Source organism: Lepus europaeus, chromosome 3, assembly GCF_033115175.1.
Source record: "Lepus europaeus isolate LE1 chromosome 3, mLepTim1.pri, whole genome shotgun sequence".
Lineage (NCBI taxonomy): Eukaryota > Metazoa > Chordata > Mammalia > Lagomorpha > Leporidae > Lepus > Lepus europaeus.
This window is the reverse complement of record NC_084829.1, coordinates 120,124,390-120,147,631: the sequence shown is the minus strand read 5'-3', so window position 1 is coordinate 120,147,631 and position 23,242 is coordinate 120,124,390. Positions and strand designations below refer to the sequence as shown.

Below are 23,242 nucleotides of genomic sequence, written 5' to 3'. Positions count from 1 at the left end.
GATTTCCTCTTTTGAAAAAGGCCTAGTTAAGTCCTTTGCCCATTTCTTAACTGGGTAGCTTGTTTTGTTTTTGTGGCATTTCTTGATTTATTTATATATTCTGGTTATTAATCCTTTATCAGTTGCATAGTTCGCAAATAATTTCTCCGATTCTATCGGTTGCCTCTTCACTTTCCTGAGTATTTCCTTTGTAGTATGGAAGCTTCTCATTGATGTATCTCCATTTGTGAATTTTGGCTTTGATTGCTTGTGCCAATATCTTGCAGAGTTTCTCCAATGTTCTCTAATAATTTGATGGCATCAGGACAGAGATTTAGTTCTTTAATCCATTTTGAATGGATTTTTGTGTAAGGTATAAGGTAGGTGTCCTACTTCACACTTCTGCAAGTGGCAATCTAGTTTTCCCAACACCATTTGTTGAAGAATCTGTCCTTGTTCCAGGGATTGGTTTTAGCTCTTTGGTCAAATATAAGTTGGTTGTAGATTTTTGGATTGATTTCTGGCATTTCTATTCTGTTCCATTGATCTATCCTTCTGTTTTTGTACCAGTACCAGGCTATTTTGATTATAAGTGCCTTATAGCATGTCTGGAAATCTAGTATTGTGGTGCCTCTGGCTTCATTTTTGTTGTTTAAGATTGCTTTAGCTATTCAAGATCTCTTGTATTTCCATATGAATTTCAGCATCATTTTTTCTGTATCTGAGAAGAATGTCTTTGGTATTTTGATTGGTATAGTATTGAATCTGCTAATTGCTTCTGGAAGAATGGACATTTTGATGATATTTATTCTTCTAGTCCATGAACATTGAAGATATTTCCCATTTTTTGTATCTTCTATTTCTTTTTAAAATGTTTTATGATTCTTGGTGAAGAGATCTTTGATATCCTTGGTTAAATTTATTCCAAAGTATTTGATTTTTTTTGTAGTTGTTGTGAATGGAATTTGATCTTAGAAGTTCTTTCTCAGCCATAGCATTGTTTGTATATATAAATGCTCTAGATTTTTGTGTATTGATTTTATATCCTGACTCTTTACCAAACTCTTCTATGAATTCCAATAGTCTGTTGGTACTGTCTTTGGATCCTCTATTTATAAAATCATATAATATGCAAATAAGGATAATTTGACTTCCATTTCCCAATTTTAATCCCTTTGATTTCTTTTTCTTGCCTATTATCTTTGACTAAACTTCCAGGAGTGTATTGAATAACAATGGCGAGAGTGGGAATCTTTGATTCTGGATCGCAGGAATGCTTCCAGTTTTTCCCCATTCAATAGGTTGCTGGCCATGGGTTTGTCATAAAATGCCTTGGATATTCCTTCCACACCCAATTTGTTTAGAGTTTTTGTCATGGAAGGGTGTTCTATTTTATCAAATGCTTTCTCTGCATCTATTAAGATAATCATATGGTTATCTGATTACTTCTAAGTAATCCTATGATCAATTTTTAATTCCATTTCTGGCTCTTCTTCATTCATCTTCACAATGTAGTATTTAATAGTTGTGTTCTTTAAGGGGTATCATATTTTCTTTCTTATTCTTGTTTCTTGAATTGTTGAGTTTGTTATTTGGCATTTGTGGAAACACTCATTTTTTTCTTCTTTGTTTTTTTTTTTTTTCCTGTGGCAGCTTTTATCTTTGGACTATGCCTATATGTATTTGTGGAGTGTCTGCTTTCAGGGAATACCTAAACATATGGGGTAGGTGTCACCAAGGAGCTCTGTTGAGTGTTCCAGGGTGAAGGGTGTTTCTGATTTGACATACTCAAGTTTGGCATGGTAAATCTACTCTTTTTTTTTTTTTTTTTTTTTTTTTACCAGATGGGAGTTTTGTTCTTGACTGTTGGTGTAGACTCAGCTGAGCTATTCTCCTTGAAGGAGACCAGTACCCTAAACAAGTCCCATTATATTTTTCATCTGCTTTTCAAAAGGACCACACAAAGGATCTGTGCATTTCTCGGTGTAAGCTCAGATTCCCCAGCAATGTCCCTTGCCAGGTAACCAGGTAGGCCTGATTATGTGGAGCCTCCCACATTGACTGCTCAATGTCCCAGCCGCACCCTGAGTCCTCCCGTGCAGCCTCAGTGTTTTCACAGTCCTGGCACACAAACCTCCCATAGTCACGTACATCTAGCCCACTGTCTGTTCTCCTCACTATACTCAGGAGTCTCTGATTGGCTGATTGCTGGGCATGGATACAGGCTGGTGCGGCTGTTACATATGTCCAAAATGGTGCCTGCTGTCTATCAGCTTGTTACAAAATGCCATTGTTGTGTGATTGGGGAGTTTTTCACAAAATGTAGACTACTCTTAACATAATTTATAATCTCAGTATATCACAGTTTGTCTGAGTTTATGTCTTTTTAAAAAGATTTATTTTTATTTGAAACAGAGTTACAGGGAGGCAAACAGTAATAGAGTGAGACAGAAAGAGAGAGAGAGGTCCTCCATCCAATGGTTCACTTCCCAGATGGCTGCAACTGCCAGAGCTGCGCCAATCCAAAGCCAGGAGCCAGGAGCTTCTTCCAGGTCTCCTACATGGGTCCAGGGCCCCAAGGACTTGGGCCATTTTCTGCTGCTTTCCCAGGCCATAGCAGAGAGCTAAATCGGAAATGGAGTAGCAGTGACTCGAACTGGAACCCACATGGGATTGCCAGCACTGTAGGCAGCAGCTTTACCTGCTAAGCCACAGCACAAGCACCCTAAATGTATTTTAATACCTGATAGTGTTAGACCTCCTCTCAGGAATGTTTACTGCTCTGCTGGAGAACAGCTTGTTTGTTTCTTTTTGTTCCCCTTTTGTTTTAATGACTTGGTCTTTTCTTACTGAATACTCCAATTGTTGGTTGGTTTCTCTCTTTCTTTCCTTCCTTTCTCCATTAACTTTAGATTTTAAAAATTTATTTGAGAGGTAGTGTTACATACAGTGAGAGGGAGAGACAGAGAGAAAGGTCTTCCATCCACTGGTTCACTCCCCAGAGCTGGGTCCATCTGAAGCCAGGAGCCAGGAGCTGTTTCTTCTTAGTCTCCCACATGGGTGCAGGGGCCCAAGTGCCTGGGCCATCTTCTGCTACTTTCCCAGGCCATAGCAGAGAGCTGGACTGAACGAGGAGCACCTGGGACCAGAACCAGAGCCCATCTGGGATGTTGGCACCACAGGCAGAGGAGTAACCTACTGCACCACAGCGCCAGCCCCTCCATTAACTTTGTCAGGCTCCATCTTGACAATAACTCTTTTGGTTCACTTTATCCAGAAGCATATTACTTACTTTCTACGCTCAAATTGTAGCTTTTTTTCTCTCTGAAAAAATTTCTTGACTAATATATTGAAAGTGTGTGCTATTAAATTATTTCAGTTCTCTCTTAAAGAAATTAGTAATTTAACTATTTCAATATATTTTCCATACTCTCCTCCTGCTGTCCTCTAATAACCCGTATTGCATTTTTCAACAATGTCTCTTTTTTCCTTTTTACTATTGTGCTTTAATTTCTGTAATAGCCTTATTTTACTACTTCTTTCCATAGTTGTTTTGTCTTTTCTTGTTGTTTCTATTTTCTGTGTACATACAGCTCTGCTTTGTGTAAAGAACTTAATGTGCTATTAAATATTTCTTTCTTTCCTTTTTTTAAACATGAAAAATTATTCAGTCACAGGTTTTAAACATTTTGTTTCTGTGTATGTGTGTGTGTGCGTGTGTGTCTTCCATATATTCATCCTATTCTTTGTTTTCCTGTGGTATCTCTGTATGCATCCTGGTATAGCATTTGTTTTTGGAAGGATGTGAGTTTGATTTTGTTTGTTTTCGTTTGTTTATTTTGTTATTAGCTCTTTGTAAGAGGCTTGTGTTCAAGAGAAAGCCTAGGTCAGTGGCAGGTATTTGATTCATTGATTAAATTGCTGGTTGGGAAACACACATCCCATATCTGCTTGCATGGGCTTGCATCCTGCATCTGCTCCACATTATCAGGAATCTGGTAGGCATTTTAACTGGCATCCTAATCCCTGGGCTAAATGCCCTCTCCCTAAACATTGTTTTTTCTCTATGTATGTGCTTTTATACAAAAAATTTTAAAAATCCTATAATTTAAACATATTAAAAGTAATGAATAGTATAATTTGCCCTCTTGTCATCATTTTATCAATTATCACTATTTTGCCATTTTTGTTTTCAAATGTCTGCCCTGCACACACATTTTTTTCCTTAAGTACCACAAGGCATATTCCAGATACTTCATTTTAGCCATAAACAATTCAATATATAGTTGTAACAGATAAGGACCTGCTTTTAAAAGACAAAAGAAAACAATACTTGAAAAATCCATTACCACTGTGCCATTCTTAAATTTAAGAAATCAGTATTTCTCTGATCTTGCATAGTATCTCATATTTTCTCATGTGTCTTAAAAATACACTTTAACTGTTTGAATTGAGATCAAAGCAAAAATGTGTACATTTGCTTAGTATTTCTTTTTAAATTTATAGCAGTTTCCTTTTGTATTTCATCATGCCATTTTTTCCCTGAAGAAATAGTATATTTAATAATGTGCAGGATTTTCCAAATTATGGATTTCATTGACTGCTTTCTCTGTGTGGTTCCTTTTAATATATTTGTTTAATCCCTGTGTTTTCTGTAGATTGATAATAAGATATCTAGAATTGATTAAGTTCAGGTTCAGCTTTCTTGGCAAGAGTACTTCACACATGGTACAGTCTTTTTGTATCAAATTAGGAAATGAGAAATTTCTGTTTGTCTCTCTTATTAGTGATGGAATTTGTCAGTGTGCTTACGTGTTCTCAGTTTGGTCTTAAAATTGATATTTTTACTTAATGAATATTTCCTGTATTGGTAGTAAAATTATGATTCTCCTATTCCTTTTTTAATTAATTGTTGAAAGAAAAATTATAGTAATTTGCAGTTTCAATGGATTGACTTCCTAATGTTCGATGTGTTTTTAGGTGGAAGTTGAGAAGAAAATAAGCTAGTATTCATATAGTTTTAGATAAAATTGTAAAAATCTAGATAAAATATTTCACTAAATGATTAAAAATATATCTGAATACCTCTTAGATCTTTGCTATCAGGTTTGTATTCATAGTTCTGTGTGTAAGTATTACTTTGAGACCTAAAGAGTGTGTCTGTACTTTTTAGGACATATTTTTCACAATCTGCTTTTATTTTTCCTGTTTATATAGGTTATTAAATGTGATATGCTGTGATCTGGACACTCTTCTCTTATTAGAGGCTCAGTATCAAGTATCTAAAATGTTATTAAATGCACAAGAAGAAAATATATTAGAGACTTCCGAGACTCACAGGTAAAGAAAAAGGGGGAGATGTTAAAAAATAACAGTTTTCCCTACAGATGCTTTAAGATACTGATTTTGTATGCAATTTGTTAAATATTTTTCCATTACCTAAATTCAATAGATTTAAATACCAGAGTAAAAAAGCAATTAAAATATAATGTCACAGAAAGATGACAGCTGTTTTTGGAGAGGGGTACCTTTAAAGTGTATTGCTTTTGTCTTATTTGGGTTTTCTATTTTTTTAGTTTTTAGTTAAATCCAGATTTTATTAATGGTTCTGTAAAATTATGACACTTTTACATTTATATTGCATGTGTAAGATGACCCATAGAATAAAACACTTGATTCTGTGTCTCACATAGAGGCTTTCCTTACTCCATTCTACTCATTATGTTAGTGCACACTCTTAAATTCTGATTATTTTCAATATGAGGTTATGGGTAATATTTTGATATTTTTTTCTATTAATAAGTCAAACTTGCTGTTACCTCTGTTTGGCTGATATTTATCCAGGACACATTCAGTAGCTGGCATTGCTTTCATTTTTGTAATTAAAAAAAAAAATAAGTGGGGAGGCCTGCATCCAACTCAGTCCTTGGAATAATTATAGAGTTTATTATTTGATACCCTAGGTTTGATGTAGAAGGGAAGGATTAACAACTACAGAAAATATGGCTGCTAATATGTAACATTCAGTTTTTAAATTTAAGGCACCAGGTCCATAACATAAGAGAACTGTGACTATAATAGTTAAAGTCATTGTAGAAATACTTAATTTTTTAGCCAGCATTGTGGCGCAGTAGGTTAATTCTCTGCCTGCAGCGCTTTCATTTCATATGGGCACTAGTTCATGTCTCAGAGGCTCCTCTTCTGATCTAGCTCTCTGCTATGGCCTGGGAAGGCAGAGGAAAATGGCCCAGGCACTTGGGCCCTTGCATGCACATGGGAGACCTGGACTCAGTTCCGGCCATTGTGGCCTTTTTGGGAGTGAAACAGAGGTTGAATGACCCTTCTCTCTCTCTCTCTCTCTCTCTCTCTCTTGTACTGTCTATAACTCTACCTGTCAAGTAAATGAATATAATTTTTTTTAAAAAGAAATACTTCATGTCTTAATTCCCTTTGTTTAAATGCAGTAGTATTCTCTTAAGAAAATATTCTTACATCAATATCATTGTTCTCATTGTATCAATTGTTATAAAATAAAAAAGCCATTTTTGTCTTATATATTTTAAGTACACATTAATAAACAATTTTACAAACATTTATCTCTTATTTTCATTTTGATTGTCAAGATTTAAAAATCAAATTATATTCAACTAAGGAGAAAGCAAATTGCTGTTTGTTTTTCAGGGATTTTATCATTGATGCTTTGTCAGTAGAGAGAAACCATGTTCTTGTTAGAATAAGTCTTGTTGGTGGGCCATTGGAACGAATTTTGCCTCCAAGGATACTAGAGAAGGTGAGTGGGATAAAAAAGATAGGAAGGTGTTTTTCTATCATATTTTGTAGAGGTCACTTCAAGTGACCCTAAACAACATCACTTCCCAAGTGACTGTATCACAGAGATGAACTTTGGTTATTTGAGAAACTTTAGGATGCATATAAACATGTTCAAACTAAAATAGTGCTGTTGATGGCAAGGGGTCCTGACTACTGGTTTATGTAGCAGAGAAGGGTGTTAGTTTACTAAAAAGTTATCATTTTCCGTGTGTGTCTTTGAATATTTTAATCCCAATGTCCTTGTCATTGGTGATACCTTTTATTATTAGGTGACACTTTTTCTTGTATTTCAGTGGCAATATTGAGCACTTCTTTTTCTATCAACATGCATGATATGAGTTTCTTGTGGAGGCTGTTTTTTGTTATTCTTTTATGAATATTTTTGCTTGGACTGTCACTCTGGAGAAGATGAGACAGAAATAACAACACTAGAAAAGCATTTTTGTGGGGAAAAAAAGAAAATATAAATTTCTTTTGAAAGATTATATTTTTTCATTCCTGAAAAAAATAGAAAAGACATCATTATCAGTCCTAGTTGCTGGAACAAGTTACCAAATATTTGATATTGGTGCTTCTTTAAGGTAGTTTCTGTTACATTTCTTTTTAATTATTAGGTACTGGAATTATTAATTGTAGTATCCAGTAACTTTTGATTATTTGGTCAACAACTCTAAAATTTTTTTTTAACATTTATTTAATGAACATACATTTCCAAAGCACAGCACATGGATTACAATGGCTTCCCCCTCCCATAACTTCCCTCCCACCCACAACCCTCCCCTTTCCCGCTCCCTCTCCCATTCCATTCACATCAAGATTCATTTTCAATTCTCTTTATATACAGAAGATCAGTTTAGTATATATTAGGTAAAGATTTCAACAGTTTATACCCACATAGAAACACAAAGTGAAAAATACTGTTGGAGTACTAGTTATAGCATTAAATCACAATGTACAGCACATTAAGGACAGAGATCCTACATGAGGAGTAAGTGCACAGTGACTCCTATTGTTGACTTAACAAATTGACACTCTTGTTTATGGCATCAGTAATCACCCTAGGCTCTTGTCATGAGATACTAAGGCTATGGAAGCCTTTTGAGTTCACTGACTCTGATCATATTTAGACAAGGTCATAGTCAAAGTAGAAGCTCTCTCCTCCCTTCAGAGAAAGGTACCTCCTTCTTTGATGACCCAACAACTCTAGAATTTATAAGCCAAACGTCCATTTCAATATAGTGATACTTAAGGAAGTTTTAAAATTCATTGTTATTTTAAAGTATTCCCTAAAATTATCTACTTTGCTTTTTTTAGGGTGATGATCCATATCCATGGCCTATGTTTGCATCGTATCCTTTGCCAAAATGCTATCTGTCAGAAGCAAAAAGGAATGCTGACATAAAACTAGGTACATGATTTACTGTCAAATGCCATTTTAATTTATTTTATTTATTTATTTTAATGTTTTAAGCCTTTTATTCACTGAGAGAAATGCATAGCAGAGTGACATTCCTATCTAAAAAGGAAAGGGAAATCTGGATTCATGCCAAGCACCAGGAGCCAGCCATGTGGAGGAGCATGTAAGCCAGGAAGCATGGGGCGGGTAGCCCAAAGACCATGTGCTCTGTAGGTATGGGGCAGCAAGTGGGTCCAGGGCAAAAGGGAAAAAGGCCGGCCCCACTGTGTTTCAGGCCTTTAATCCGCTTCTGAAGGGGTGTGGTTAATTAGTCTGATTGGCCAATGGGCAGGCACACAGGTGTGGTCAGATAGGGGCATGAGGTCACACAGGGGCTTGGTGAAGGTTGATTTTCCAGTTCACAAACCTAATCAATTTTATCCTGTATGTCTGCCTACAATATTCACTCCTTAGAGACTCCATTCCCTTAATCCTAAGGGATGTTGAAGGGCATAGAATCATCATATCTTCTGTAGTGCTTACTGCTTATAAGGGGCATAGTGCAGGCCCTGCCTGTCCTGGGTCTGAAAGTCTCTGCCTGTCTTATCTAACAAATTTGCTTTGTGAGCTGGAGCAGCTTGGTCACCACCAATATCTGTGCCCCCTGCATGGTCAGTTATTTCCAGAAGTCGAGCTCTGAAATATATAAGTTTGCCAATCAACATGAAGAAAACTGGAATAAAACCAATTGCAAATGGTGTGCATCTTAAAATGGAAAGAGCATATCTAGCCATCTCCCAGATGGTAGGTGGTGATTGGCTACCCTTATGTTGATTATAAAACTCTTTTAGCTTGAACATAGAAAACTAAAATAGAAGAACCATTAGGTGTTTTATTGCCAATAACAGTTCCCAGAGAGAACCCAAAGAGGCAGGTACAGTGTGTCTGCCTTAAGGCGCAGCAATCTTGATGTGAGGAAAGTAAAGGCTTTACTGATTTTTCTGCTTTGAAGAGGGACTTAAGGTCTCTGGCTTACAGGAATAGTCAGGCGTATTTTTTGAGTTCACCTGTGAAGACTTAAGAGGTAGAAGTTTAATCCAAATTTCACTGAGGTAGCACTTGGTAAGTTTTATTGGTAAGGCTCAGTAGCACTTGGTAAGTGCTACTTTCATTTAAGCTGCAACTGATCTAAAGAGCATCTTACTATGAAAGGCTTGTTTAGGAATTTCTGATGTTGGAATTTTTGTCGAAAGCTCCCTAATTCCTTGGAACACCTGCTGCAGCTCCCCTGTCCAGCACAGTGTATCTGTATAAGTGGCTTTTAAGCAAATACAAGGCATGGAATCCAAATACTGGAATCCATATTTGATAGTGTCATCAGCAATTCCCAGTGCTGGAGCTTCTGTTAGAAGCTCCTTAATTCTTTGGAACAACTCTTGTAGCTATCCTGTCCAGCACAGTGTTTGCATCAGGGCCTCTTTGAAGCTATATACAAAAGCTTGGGATCCAAATCTTGGAATGCGAATTCCACAGAATCTTGCTGTTCCCAGAAATATCCTCGGCTGCCTTTCAAATATAGAATAGCTTTCCTTCTCTTGGCTTAAAGAACACACTTTTCTGGAGTTAGAACTTATCCCATGTAATCTATCTCTAGTTTAGAAACCTGAGCTTTGTTTGGGAAGTTCTGTATCCTCACTATCCCAGATTCTGGGTTTAGTGGAATGTAGAAGAAATTACCCCTTAGGCAAAGGTTTAGAACATGGTAAGATGCATTGAATCAGCTGTCTTATTAGTAGTCCTAAGGCTTTTAACCATCTGTACTCTGTATCGGACCTTATGTTAAAGCATAGGAGATAGGAATTTCACAGAGAGACATGGATCTAAGAGTTCACATTTAAGGCACTTAACTTTGAAGAAACACCTAAGAATACAGGTAATGGAGTTTGACACTTAGACATAACTAGAACTTATGATGCATAAGAATATCACACACAACCTGTAGCGCCAGCACCCCAGGTTCTAGTCCTGGTTGGGGCGCTGGATTCTGTCCCTGTTGCTCTTCTTCCAGTCCAGCGCTCTACTGTGGCCTGGGAAGGCAGAGGAGGATGGCCCAGGTCCTTGGGCCCTGCACCCGCATGGGAGGCCAGGAGGAAGCACCTGGCTCCTGGCTTTGGATCAGCACAGCACATCGGCCGTAGTGGCCATTTGAGGGGTGAACCAATGGAAGGAAGACCTTTCTCTCTGTCTCTCTCACTATCTAACTCTGCCTGTCAAAAAAAAAAAAAAAAAAGATTATCACACACTACAACAAAATAAACCTTTGGGATCAAGTTTTACAATTAATGTTAATACTGTAGTTGTTGGAGGACACAGGTCTTGCATGGGAAGTTAGTATACAGTCACTCCTGTTGTTAATTTAACAATTAACACTCTTGCGTATGATGTCAGTGATCACCTGAGGCTCTTGACATGAGCTACCTAGGCTATGGAAGCCTTGTTTGGAATCCACAAACTCTGTCAGTATTTAGACAAGGCCATAAGCAAAGTGGAAGTACTCTCCTCCCTTCGGAGAAAAGTACATACTTCCTTGATGAGCACTTCTTTCCACTGGGGTTTCACCCAGGGAGGTCTTCCATGTAGGGACATGTTTTGCATGAGTGTCCCGGATTTCCATGCTCAAAACTTTCTTGTGGGCTTTTTAGGCAGAGCAGAATGCCTTTAGGACTGACTCTGAGGTCACTGAGTGCTACTTAGAGCAATTGCCATTCTATGAGTCTGCTGTATTTACTGCTTCCCATGTTGGAGTATTTACACCTCTTTAAATCTATTTATTATTAGCAGTAAATACTTAATCCTATTGATGTGATCACTTTAACAATCAATCCCACCTATATGATCATGTTAAAACTTAATCCAATCTACATGATTGCTTTAAATCCTAGGATCTTACTTTCACCATCCAGCCCAAGGGGATTTGGGATCCCATGGCAAGTTTTAAACTGTACCCTTAGAAATAAGTCTGTAGGAATGCATGCAGAGCTATACAGCCTTACAGTTTCTTTGTAGGATCTGAGAAGATAAAAACAGACACAGCTCTTTACTAGCTTAATTATCCTTAAGCATTTGACATGGATACATTGCATTAGTTATAATTCTGACACCTGAGAGTTTCTAGTTGCATACTAAATGGGGTCCATTAATTTACCAAGCACAAGTTTAAATTTTTTTCTTTTTATTATTGTTTTTTAACGCCACTTAGTAAAGCAAAACAAATAATTAAAATAAAAAAGACTAGCCTTCAGCCAAAACAAAAAAGGACAGCATAGAAGCCAAAACAAAAAAGAACCAGTGTGAAGCCAATACAACAATCTATAATTAAAAAAAAAAAACAACTAGTTTATTAATCAGGCAAGTGCAGGCCATGGGGTCTGCCACCTTGGGGCAGAGTCTGTTGCCCGTCTTCATGGAGGGAAGTGGAGCATACACCATCTTTACCGCTCTTCCTCCCTGATGTCAAGTACATCACATTTCTAACACATTTCTAGGCAACCAAACCAGTTCTCCAACCCAATGAGCAATTGAAAACCTGCTTGATAAACCCCAGAACAAGGAGAAATTTTAAGGACTTCTTAACATTCAGTAAGAAATAAAAACTTTTTTTAAAGCCTTTTAACCTTAGAAAACACATAAATTGTCTTTAAAACACATTACAACCAAGGGCTCCAAGATAGCGGAATAGGAAGGGAGCTCACTGATAGTCCGGGAAAAGATAGTTTAAAAAAAGTGGAGATACTGTAGTCTCAGGGAAGAGTTAGGGAAAAAACTGCAGAGGAAACTCTTCCAGAATTAATGGGACACAGTGGACATATGTGGAGGGCATGGGCGCCCACGGCTTGGGATCCCAGCTGCAGAGTCTATGCACCAGCGCTGGAAAGGGAGGGGAGGCAAACCCACAGTAGCCTGAGACACTGGTGGAAAAGCAGCAGGAAGAGCCTAAAAGGAATGAGGCTTGAAGCCCTGTGGGGGAAAGTACACCAACTTAACTAGAGGAGAGAAAAAAAATAAAAGGGACCAGTTTGGACACGATTCTCTCTCTCCACTCAACTTACAAAGGCAAGCAAGACAATAGAGCAGGCACCATTTTGGACATACATAACAGCTGCGCCAGCTCAGGGCTGCACCTGCCCTCAGCCAACCAGAAAAACCTGACTCTAGTGGGGAGAAATAACAGGAGGTTAAGACCTAGTGAATGTGTGGAGCTTATGAACTGGGACTGTGGAAAAAAAAAAAAAAAACAGGGTGTGTGGGAGAACTCATGGTGTGGCTTAGACATGAGTAGTCTTGGTGGGAGACGCCACAAATTCAGGCGTCTTTGGCTGCGCAGTGAGAGACATTGCAGGGGAATCTGAGCTTACACTGAGGACTGCACAGATCCTTTGTGTGGTCCTTAGGACAGAGCAGATGACTATTATACCCACAGGGGCTAGTGCTCAGGCACTGATTGCCTTCAAGAGGAATAGCTCGGCTGAGCGGAATCACTTCCCTTCTGAATAAAAAAGTGAGAGAGAGAGAGAGATTTCCCACGCCAAACCTGGGTGTGTCACCTTTGGCACACCCTTAACTCTGAAGAACTGAACAGAGCTCTCTGGCCACACCCACCACAAGACTCTAGAGATTCACCAAAAGCAGACAGTCCACTTAATCTAGAGTCATAGTATAACAAGAAAAGCCACCACAGCAAGAAAAAAAAAAGAAGAAACCAAGGAATATCTCCACAATGTCAAATCACAAACTCAGAAACCGAAGAAACAAAAACAAGGAAGACATTATGACACTCCCAAATGAACATGACACTCCAGTACAAGATTATGAAGATGATGAGATAGAAGAAATGCAAGATACAGATTTCAAAAAATTTATGATAAGAACATTTAGAAGTTATCAAAAACATATGCATGAACTACAGAAACCCATATTGGACAAGACAGAAAATCTCTCTTGTGAAAATGAAATCTTAAGGAGGAACCAAAATGAAATGAGGAATTTAGTAGAACATGAAATTGAGATATTGGAGAGAAATCAAAATGAAGTGAATAATTCAATAGAACAAATGACAAACACATTTGAGAGCCTTAAAAACAGAATCAGTGAGATAGAAGAGAGAATATCGGACTTAGAAGACAGAGAACAGGAAAGTATACAGTCAAACCAAGGAAATTAGAAATCTAAAAAATATTGTTGGGAATCTACAGGATACTATTAAAAAACCCAACATTCGGGTTTGAGGAGTTCCTCAAGGCATGGAGACAGAGAAAGGATTAGAAGGCCTTTTTAGGGAGATACTAGCAGAAAACTTCCCGGGTTTGGATAAGGAAAGAGAGATCCAAGTACAGGAAGCACATAGAACTTCCAATAAACGTGACCAAAAGAGATCCTCACCATGACATGTTGTAATCAAGCTTACCACAGTGAAACAAAGAAAAGGTTCTAAAATGTGCAAGAGAGAAACGCCAGATTACTCTCAGAGGATCTCCAATTAGACTCACAGCAGACTTTTCATCAGAAACCCTACAGGCTAGGAGGGAATGGCGAGATATAGCCCAGGTACTAAGAGAGAAAAACTGCCAGCCCAGAATATATCCTGCAAAGCTGTCATTTGTGAATAAAGGTGAAATAAAGAGCTTTCATAGCAAACAGAAATTGAAAGAAATTTTTCACACTCGTCCAGCCCTGCAAAAGATGCTTAAAGATGTGTTACACACAGAAACACAGAAACACGGCCATCAATACGAAAGAAGGTAAAGGAAGAAAATCTCCCAGTAAAAGATCACAGGAAGTTCAAAGCATATATTAGAAATATCTTTGGAAAGACCAGTGCCATGGCTCCACTGGTTAATCCTCCACACGTGGCACTGGCACCCCGGGTTCTAGTCCAGGTTGGGGCACCGGACTCTGTCCCAGTTGCTCCTCTTCCAGTCCAGCTCTCTGCTGTGGCCCGGGAAGGCAGTGGAGGATGGGCCAAGTGCTTGGGCCCTGCACCCGCATGGGAGACCAGGAGGAAGCACCTGGCTCCTGGTTTTGAATCGGTGCAGCGCGCCAGCTGTAGTGGCCATTTGGGGGGTGAACCAATGGAAGGAAGACCTTTCTCTCTGTCTCTCTCTCTCACTGTCTAACTCTACCTGTCAAAAAAAAATATCTTTGGACAAATGGCAGGGCAAAGTCATTGCCACGGCTTAATAGGCTAATCCTCCGCCTGTGGCGCCGGCACACCGGGTTCTAGTCGCAGGCAGGGCGCCGGATTCTGTACCGGTTGCTCCTCTTCCAGGGCAGTTCTCTGCTGTGGCCCGGGAGTGCAGTGGAGGATGGTCCAAGTTCTTGGGCCCTGCAACCGCATGGGAGACCAGGAGAAGCACCTGGCTTCTGGCTTCAGATCAGCACGGTGTGCCAGCCGCAGCACACCGTCCGCAGCGGCCATTCAGGGGTGAACCAACGGAAAAAGGAAAACCTTTCTCTCTGTCTCTCTTACTGTCCACTTTGCCTGTCAAAAAAAAAAAAAAAGTCACATTGAATATAAGTGGCCTCAACTCCCCAGTTAAAAGGCACAGAATGGCTGAATGGATTAAAAACCAAAACCCATCTATTTGCTGCTTAAAAGAAACACATTTTTCCAACAAAGATGCATGCAGACTGAAAGTGAAAGGTTGGAAAAAGATATATTCCATGCGAATAGAAACCAAAAAAGAGCTGGCATAGCCATCTTAATATCAGACACCTGCGGCACCGACATTCCATATGGGTGCTGATTCTAGTCCCTGCTGCTCTTCTTCTGGTCCAGCTCTCTGCTGTGGCCCAGGAAAGCAGTGGAGGATGGGCCAAGTGCTTGGGCCCCTGCTCCCGCATGGGAGATGGGGAGGAGGCTCCTGGTTCCTGGTTTCAGATCGATTGGCGCATTTCCGGCCTTGCCGCCACTTGGAGAGTAACCCAAATGGAAGGAAGACCTTTCCTCTGTCTCTCTTTCTCACTGTCTATAACTCTACCTATCAAATAAAAAAAATTGGAATATTAATAAGCCTGTGAGTTCCTGCCTAATATTCAGAGAAGGATTCTGAATACTGGCACAAATAAATGAGGCAGCATAAGTTTTAAGCTTTTTATTCAGTGAGAGAAATGCATAGGAGAGTGAGGGCCCTATCTAAAAGAGAGAGGAGACTCTGGATTCATATAGAGCACCAGTAGCCAGCCACGTGGAGGAGCATGTAGGCCAGGAAGCATGGGGCGGGTGGCCTGAAGGCCACATGCCCTGAAGGTGCAGGGGCAGCAAGCAGGTCCAGAGCAAAAGGGAAAAAGCACCATTTTATGGTTAGCACTTTTGTTGTAATTTGAAAAAAAGAAAAATTGTTAAAGTAAATGAATATGATTTTTTTGTTCATTCCATCTACTTCCATTTTGCATTATTTTTGTTTTTCTTACTAAGTATTTGTGTGAGTCCAGATAATTTTTTCAAAAAAGATCTATTTATTTTACTTCAAAGGCAGAGTTAAGGAAAGAAAGAGGCAGAGAGAGAGAGACAGAGAGATCTTCCATCTGCTGATTCACTCCCCAAATGGCTGCAATGGCTGGAGCTGGGCCAGTCAAGCCGGGAGCCAGAAGCTTCTTGCAGGTTTCTCTCATGGGTGCAGGGGCCCAGGGACTTGGGCCATCTTCCACTGCTTTCCCAGGCACATTAACAGGGAGCTGTATCAGAAGTGGGGCAGTGAGGACTCAAACCAGCACCCATAAGGGATGCTGGTGCTGCAGTCAGGAGCCTAACCTGCTACGCCACAGTGCTGGACCCCCTCTCCCCCCAGATAATTCTTATTTCTTGTGGCTAAGGTTTAACAAATATGTCCAGTAGCAAGAGTTTCTTGATTAAAAAAAAGCAGTAATGGTTTTTGATTTGCCAAAATAATTCTAAGTATATAAAACTTTTATTTATTCAAGAGTGATTTTTAAAACAATTTTTTAGTAACTGCTGTATGCCAAACACAAGTTTTGTGTCCTCAAGACATGAAGCACAATGAAAATTATGGTACCTTCCTTTGTGAAACCATGAAATTTCAGAAAACACAGTCAAGTAATTAAATAATTGTATAATGATACAGTATGATAGATGTTGAAGAGACTAACATATAGCCTACTAGAATAGTATATAAGCGGGATATCCTTGTAAACAAAGTTATGTACAAAAGGACGCATGATGCTTAGGTATATGTTGTCTGGGTAGTAGAAGAACATTTATGGCAGCACAGAGAGCATATTGGCTGGAAGCAACAAGATATTTTCAGAAAACTGAATGGTAGAATGTCTGAAATTTGTAATGTGAAAGCAAGAGTGACTTGAGGCAAGAATAAACATATAAGCCAAGTCCAGACATAAGACCGGTATAGTAAACACTCACATGTTTTGACTCCATCCTAAGAGCAATGAAAAGACAGTTTTTAGATTAGGAAATTCTCAGATAAATGTACAGATACATGATCAAACTATTCATTAATTTGGGAAGTTAATCCTTTTGCCAACATGTTCTCCTCTATAATACTACCAAACTTTGGAAAGAACTATTTATATAAGATTCTTTTCATAGCCATTTAATATACCTTCAAATCTAGACCTTGTGTTTCCTTCTTGTTTGACCTACTCTTTTGCCTTCAGAAATGTGTGAGTGATATTAAGCTTTTTTCTGGAAGAGGCTCTCAAGATAGTTCCATTTTTGGAAACTTTCCCCACTGACACATCTTTCAGTGAATCCAAGTATCAAAGCTTTACCCTTGGACTTTTCCCTAGATTCTTTTTATTAAATACTCTGTCTTTTAAATCTGAATTTTTATATTTTTCTATCCTTGTTTTAGGTTTTATTGTTTATACATCCATTAATTACACATTTGAGATATGAATACATTATATAATTGCTAAGACAAGCTCAGTAGTATATATATCACCTTATATGCATGCCTTTTTATGATCTAATATTTAAAATGTTTAAAATTGTTTATTTTCAGCTATGTAATACATTTTTATTAACTTTAGTCTTCATGTTGTACAAACAGATTTGTTAAACTTACTCCTTTTATATAACAAATCTTGTTATCAGTTGATCACTGTCTCCTCCAATACCTTTGCCCCTAACTTCTGGTAACCAGTATCCAAAGCTAAGATTGTATGAGTTCAAATTCTTTAGATTCCTCATTTATGTGAAATCATTTATCACTTGTCTGTGCTTGTCTGGCTTATTTTACTTTATACAACATACTCTAGAATCACCCATGTCATGATAGATGAAAACACTTTTAGAGCTGAATTTCCTTTTTCTTTATTATTTTGTTTTGGGTTTTTTGTTTTTTCATTTTTTGAGGGGGGGAGAAGGAGTTACCTCCACTGGATCTTTCTATAAGCCAACTGCATGTTATTTGTTTTCTCATATTAAAAGTATTTTCCTTAATTTTTTTTGTCCAATATTTAAAATATCTTAAGTTCACATTCCCCTCACTACACTCCTCTTTATGTCATCCCTTTTACTGCAGAATTCCTCAAAGGAGTTGTCCATACCTGGTGCTGGAGATTTTCTTTCCATTTTCTCTTGAACCCACTTGCATGCTAATCAGAATTTCATTTTTTTATAAGATTTTATTTAATTGAGAAGTAGAGTTACAGATAGAGAGAGGGAGAGACAGAAAAAATGTCTTGCATACATTGGTTCACTCCCCAGATGGCTGCAATAGTTGGAGCTGAGCCGATTTGGAGCCAGGACTCACAAGCTTCTTCCATGTCTCCCATGTGGGTGCAGGGGGCCCAAGCACTTGGGTCATCTTCTGCTGCTTTTCCAGTCCATAGCAGAGAGATGGATTGAAAGAGGAGCAGCAGGGACATGAACCAGTGCCAATATGGGATGGGGGCGCCACAGGTGGAGTCTTAGCTTACTATACCACAGTTCTGGCCTTGGGGCTTCATTCTTAATACTTCACCTGCATTAAATCCACTGGTCAGACATGGCAGCATCACTGTACATCACTGATCCTGCCTTCTTTTTGAAACACTTTCTTCATTTGTCTTTTAGAAAACATACTTGTATTGTCTTTGTTTTCATTTCCAGCAAATAATTCCTTGTTTCCTTTCTTGGATCTTTCATATCTTGCCAGCCTTTAAAGTTGGAGTGTCACAGAGCTCAGTTCTCATTTGTCACCTTTTTACTAGCTCTGTTACTGTTGTGGAGATATCACCTCATATTCAGTGACTCTCAGATTGATATCTCAAATTCCCATCTTTGCCATGAATTCAGGACTCATATATCTAACTACCTGCTTGACATCTCTGCTAGAAAGGTCCATGAGCATATCAAGATTTAAGTGACTGAGATAAAGTTTTGACACTTTCCTTTGGCATTCTTCCCCATTTCAGAAATGGCATCTTTGTGCTTCAGGTTCTCCAGGTAATAAAGCTAAAGGCATTCTTGAACTTGTCTTTCTCCATATCCCACAACTCATCTGTCAGCAAAGCCTCTTGCCTCTACATAGGTGAAATCCTACCTCTTGTCCTCATCCACAACCACTCTCATCTCTCCCCTGTTGTACTATCCTGCCACGCGTTCAGTCTGTTCTCAGCACAGCTGCTAGAGTACGGTGATGCTGAAACACAAATTGAATCATATTACTTCTCTAATTCAAAGCCGCCATGGCTTCCTTGTAGCTCACAAGGCCCTTGGCACATATTTTGTTTTCAGTTCATTCCCTGGCACATACTTTGTTTTCAGGAGTTGTGGACAATTTCTAATCCTGTGTAATTCTTTATTTTCCCACCACAGTAGATAGTAACCCTTATTGCCTTTCTGTCTGTTCATGAAACATATATTTGACTAAAACATTATTCTCAGTTTAGCCTGATCTTTCCTCATAGTAAGAGAGGTCATGGCATTATTGTGGTATGATTCTTTTTTTTAAGATTTATTTTATTTATTTGAAAGAGCAAGAGAGAGAGAGCGAGAGAGAGAGAGAGGTTTTCCATTTGATGGTTCACTCCCAAATAGTCGCAATGGCCACAGCTGAACCGATCTGAAGCCAGGAGGCAGGACCTTCTTCTGGGTCTCTCACATGAGTGCAGGGGCCCAAGGAATTGAGCCATCCTCAGCTGCTTTCCCAGGCATATTAGCAGGGAGCTGGATCGGAAATGGAGCAGTTGGACTCAAACCAGCACCCATATGGGATACTGGTGCTGCAGGCTGGGGCTTTAACCAAATGTGTCACAGCACCAGCCCCCATTTCTGTGGTCCTTGTGAAGATGTATAGAAGGATCTAGGCAGCCATGGGTTATGTTAGAGGTGCCCCAGGAAGAAATCTTACAAAACCTGACTGAATTCATAATTACTGTTTCATTCTGATATGGCTGATATCTGTGTCACTGTTCATATACTCTTAGCAGGATGCCAGAAAATGGGAGAGAAATTCAGAATAATGTCTGTCTTTCCCTTGTACCTAAGAGAGTACAAAGAAGGGATATCTATAACTCAGTATGGAAAGAGTCAAATGCATTTTGTAAGAATATAAAACTATATAAAATAATATAATTTTTAAAACACAGTTAAATAAGTTAAATGTCAATTGTACAATTCGAAAAATACTACAATTAAGCTTGTGATACTTTAGGACACAGAAGTTATTTTAATAGTGAGAGTCCGGGCAGGTGCTGTGTTGCAGCGGGTTAAAGCCCTGGCCTGAGGCACCGGCATCCCATATGGGCGCCGGTTCTAGTCCTGGCTACTCCTCTTCCAATCCGGCTCTCTGCTATGGCCTGGGATAGCTGTAGAAGATGGCCCCAGTCCTTGGGCCTCTGCACCCGCATGGGAGACCCAGAGGAAGCTTCTGGCTCCTGGCTTCAGATCTGGCCATTGTGGCCATCTGGGGAGTGAGCCAGCAGATGGAAGACCTCTCTCTCTGTCTCTACCTCTCTCTGACTCTTGTCTTTTAGATGAATAAAATAGATCTTTAAAAGAAAATGAGAGTCATACTTCCCCATCTGCTTTTCTGATTCTGAGGTCATGATTCACTTATTTTAGATAGGTGTTATTTTAGTCATCATTTGCACTGCAAAATTTTGAGATATTATTTCATTGTTGTGGGGAAAAATCACTTCAGTTGTATGCACTTGCTAACATTCTCTTCCTATATCTCCCACCCTCTAGATTTATCCTGCTTGCCACAGCTAGCATCTCCTCATCTGTTAAATTGCTTCTTGTTAGCTCGTTGGCATCAGTGTTAGCTGCTAGATGATTCATCTTCATCCATAAATAAGAATCTTGACACATCATCTACTTGTTATTTCCCTTTGTGATCTTTTTAGGATTACCATATTAAAATGTAAATGGCCATTTAAATGCTACTGATTAATCTTTTCTGTGTGTGTATATAGGTGCATCTGTATGTATGTTTTGTATGTATACAGAAACACATGCATGTGCACACACATACTTACATAATTACAAAGAAGAAAAACTTCTATGTGGTAAAAATAATTTCTACTTAGAATATAATTTCTGCATTTTTTGAGTTTAGGTAATCAGAATGACATGAACTAGTGTAGTAACTTGTTGCTTTTTCAGAAGACAAAAATGAAGCAAGGAGGCTTGAGAAGAAAAGGAGGGTTGTACTATGGTTGAAACCTAGTACTGGTTACCATGTCAGGAACTACTGGAGACTGAATTACAATGCCCTCCCTATGAGAAATAGTAAAGTAGTAAGGTAGTGATGTAGTTTGTTTTGTTTTTTTCTGAACTTTTAAAATGAGATCTGCTGGGTGCTATTGAGTATAACTCACTGGCCAGTTTTCTATATTCCATTTTGTACTTTTTTAAAAATTAATTTTTAAATTTTTTAATTTAAAATTTTAAGGAATACAAATTTCATAAGTACAACTTTAGGAATATAGTTAGTCTTCCCACCATACCCGCCCTCCCATGTGTACTCCCACCCCTCCTCCTTCTCCCTCTCCCATTTCCAGTCCCATTCTCTGTTAAGAATCATTTTCAATTAACTGTACACGGAAGACCAGCTCTATACTAAGTAATGATTTCAACAATTTGCACACACACGTACACACAAAAAAACTGTTTGATAACTAGTTTTACAATTAATTCTCTTAATATAACTCTTTAACAACAGAGGTCCTGCATTTGAAGTTAGTACACAGTGATTCCTGTTGTTAATTTAACAATTAACACTCTTATATATGACATCAGCGACCACCCAAGTCACCTTGACATGAGCTCCCTAGGCTTGGAAGCCTTTTGAATCCACAAACTATGTCAGTATTTAGACAAAAGCCCTGAGGAAACTGGAAGTTCTCTTTTCCCTTTAGAGAAAAGTACATCCTTCTTTGATGGCTAGTTCTTTGCACTGGGGTTTCACTCACAGAGATTCTTCATGTAGAACATGTTTTGCCAGTGTCTTGGCTTTCCATGCCTGAAATGCTCTCATGGGCTTTTCAGCCAGACCAGAAAGCCTTAAGGACTGATTCTAAGGTCAGAGTGTAACTTAAAATGACTGTCATTCTATGAGTCAGCTGTGTGGACTGCTTCCCATGTTGGAAATTTCTTTCCTTTTTAATTCTATCTATTATTATTACCAGAAACTTGATCCTATTTATATGTTCACTTTAACACTTAATATGATCACTTTAATACTTAAGATGGCAATTTTACCACCCAGCTTAATGGGATTTGTGGTTCCGTGACAGGTTTTTAAACTGTACCCTTAGAAGTAAGTCCATAGGAATGTGTGCAGAACTACACAGCTTTACAGTTACAAACTTCCTCCTCCCTCTCTTATTCCTACTCTTAATTTTTTTTTTTTTTTTTGACAGGCAGAGTTAGACAGTGAGAGAGAGAGACAGAGAGAAAGGTCTTCCTTTCTGTTGGTTCACCCGCCAAATGGCCGCTACAGCCAGTGCACTGCGCCGATCCGAAGCCAGGAGCCAGGTGCTTCCTCCTGGTCTCCCATGTGGGTGCAGGGCCCAAGGACTTAGCCCATCCTCCACTGCCTTCCCGGGCCACAGCAGAGAGCTGAACTGGAAGAGGAGCAACTGGAACAGAATCCGGCGCCCCAACCTGGACTAGAACCCAGGGTGCTGGTGCCACAGGTGGAGGATTAGCCAAGTGAGCAACAGGGCGCCAGCCCCTACTCTTTATTTTTTGCTGAGATCCATCCTCAATTGACTTTATACATATATGATTAACTCTATGTTAAGTAAAGAGTTCAACACGTAGTATGAAGAAAACAACAAACAACAACAACAACAATACAAAGCTGTTCCTCAACATTCAGGATGAGGGCAGCTCAAGTCATCCCTTCTTGAAGTGTCAATTACAGTTCTACAGATTTCATTTTAGGTGCTCTATTAGTTCTTACAGATCAGGGAGAACGTGTGGTAATTTGTCACTTTAGGACTAGCTTATTTCACTAAGTATGTTTTCCAGATTCATCCATTTTGTTGCAAATGACTGGATTTCATATTTTTTTTATTGGTCTGTAGTATTCCATAGTTTACATATCCCAAAGCCTGGAGCCAGAATACCATGCAGGTGTCCCATTTGGGTGTAAGGAGCCCAAGCAGTTGGACCACCTCTGATGTCTTTTCAGGAACATGAGCAGGAAGCTGAACCTGAACTGGAAGTGGAGCTTTCAGGATTGGAACCTGAGATGCTGGTAGAACACGAAGAGGCCTACCGTGCTGAACCACAATGCTGCTTCAATTCATTACCTTTAATAAATTACTTGTATAATATTTATTTACCACCCAGACCCATATAAAATCATCAGAATTCTAAATTCCATCTATATCCTATTTACCTTGTAACTGTGGAACTCCTGTCTTTATTGAGAATCCATTTTGATGTATATTTACTAAGTTTGGGCTGAAACCTTCAAAGTGGACATTAAGTTTCTTTTTTGTTTGTTTGTTTTTTGTCATGTCTTTTATCTGTGTTTCTAGTGCCACTGAGAAGGCCAGCCC

The 23,242-nt window shown here is 38.9% G+C and overlaps 1 protein-coding gene across 10 annotated transcripts in view; it reads left to right on the top strand.

Moving 5' to 3' along the window:
• The window catches only part of TBC1D32 (TBC1 domain family member 32), a 304,455-nt gene that overhangs the window by 183,160 nt on the left and 98,053 nt on the right, over positions 1–23,242 (top strand). For all 10 annotated transcript variants that reach the window (XM_062186699.1, XM_062186693.1, XM_062186698.1 and 7 more), the window contains 3 exons: positions 5,197–5,319; positions 6,661–6,769; positions 8,125–8,218. In XM_062186699.1, coding sequence (XP_062042683.1) covers positions 5,197–5,319; positions 6,661–6,769; positions 8,125–8,218 — 326 coding nt within the window. The remainder of the gene's footprint in view (positions 1–5,196; positions 5,320–6,660; positions 6,770–8,124; positions 8,219–23,242) is intronic.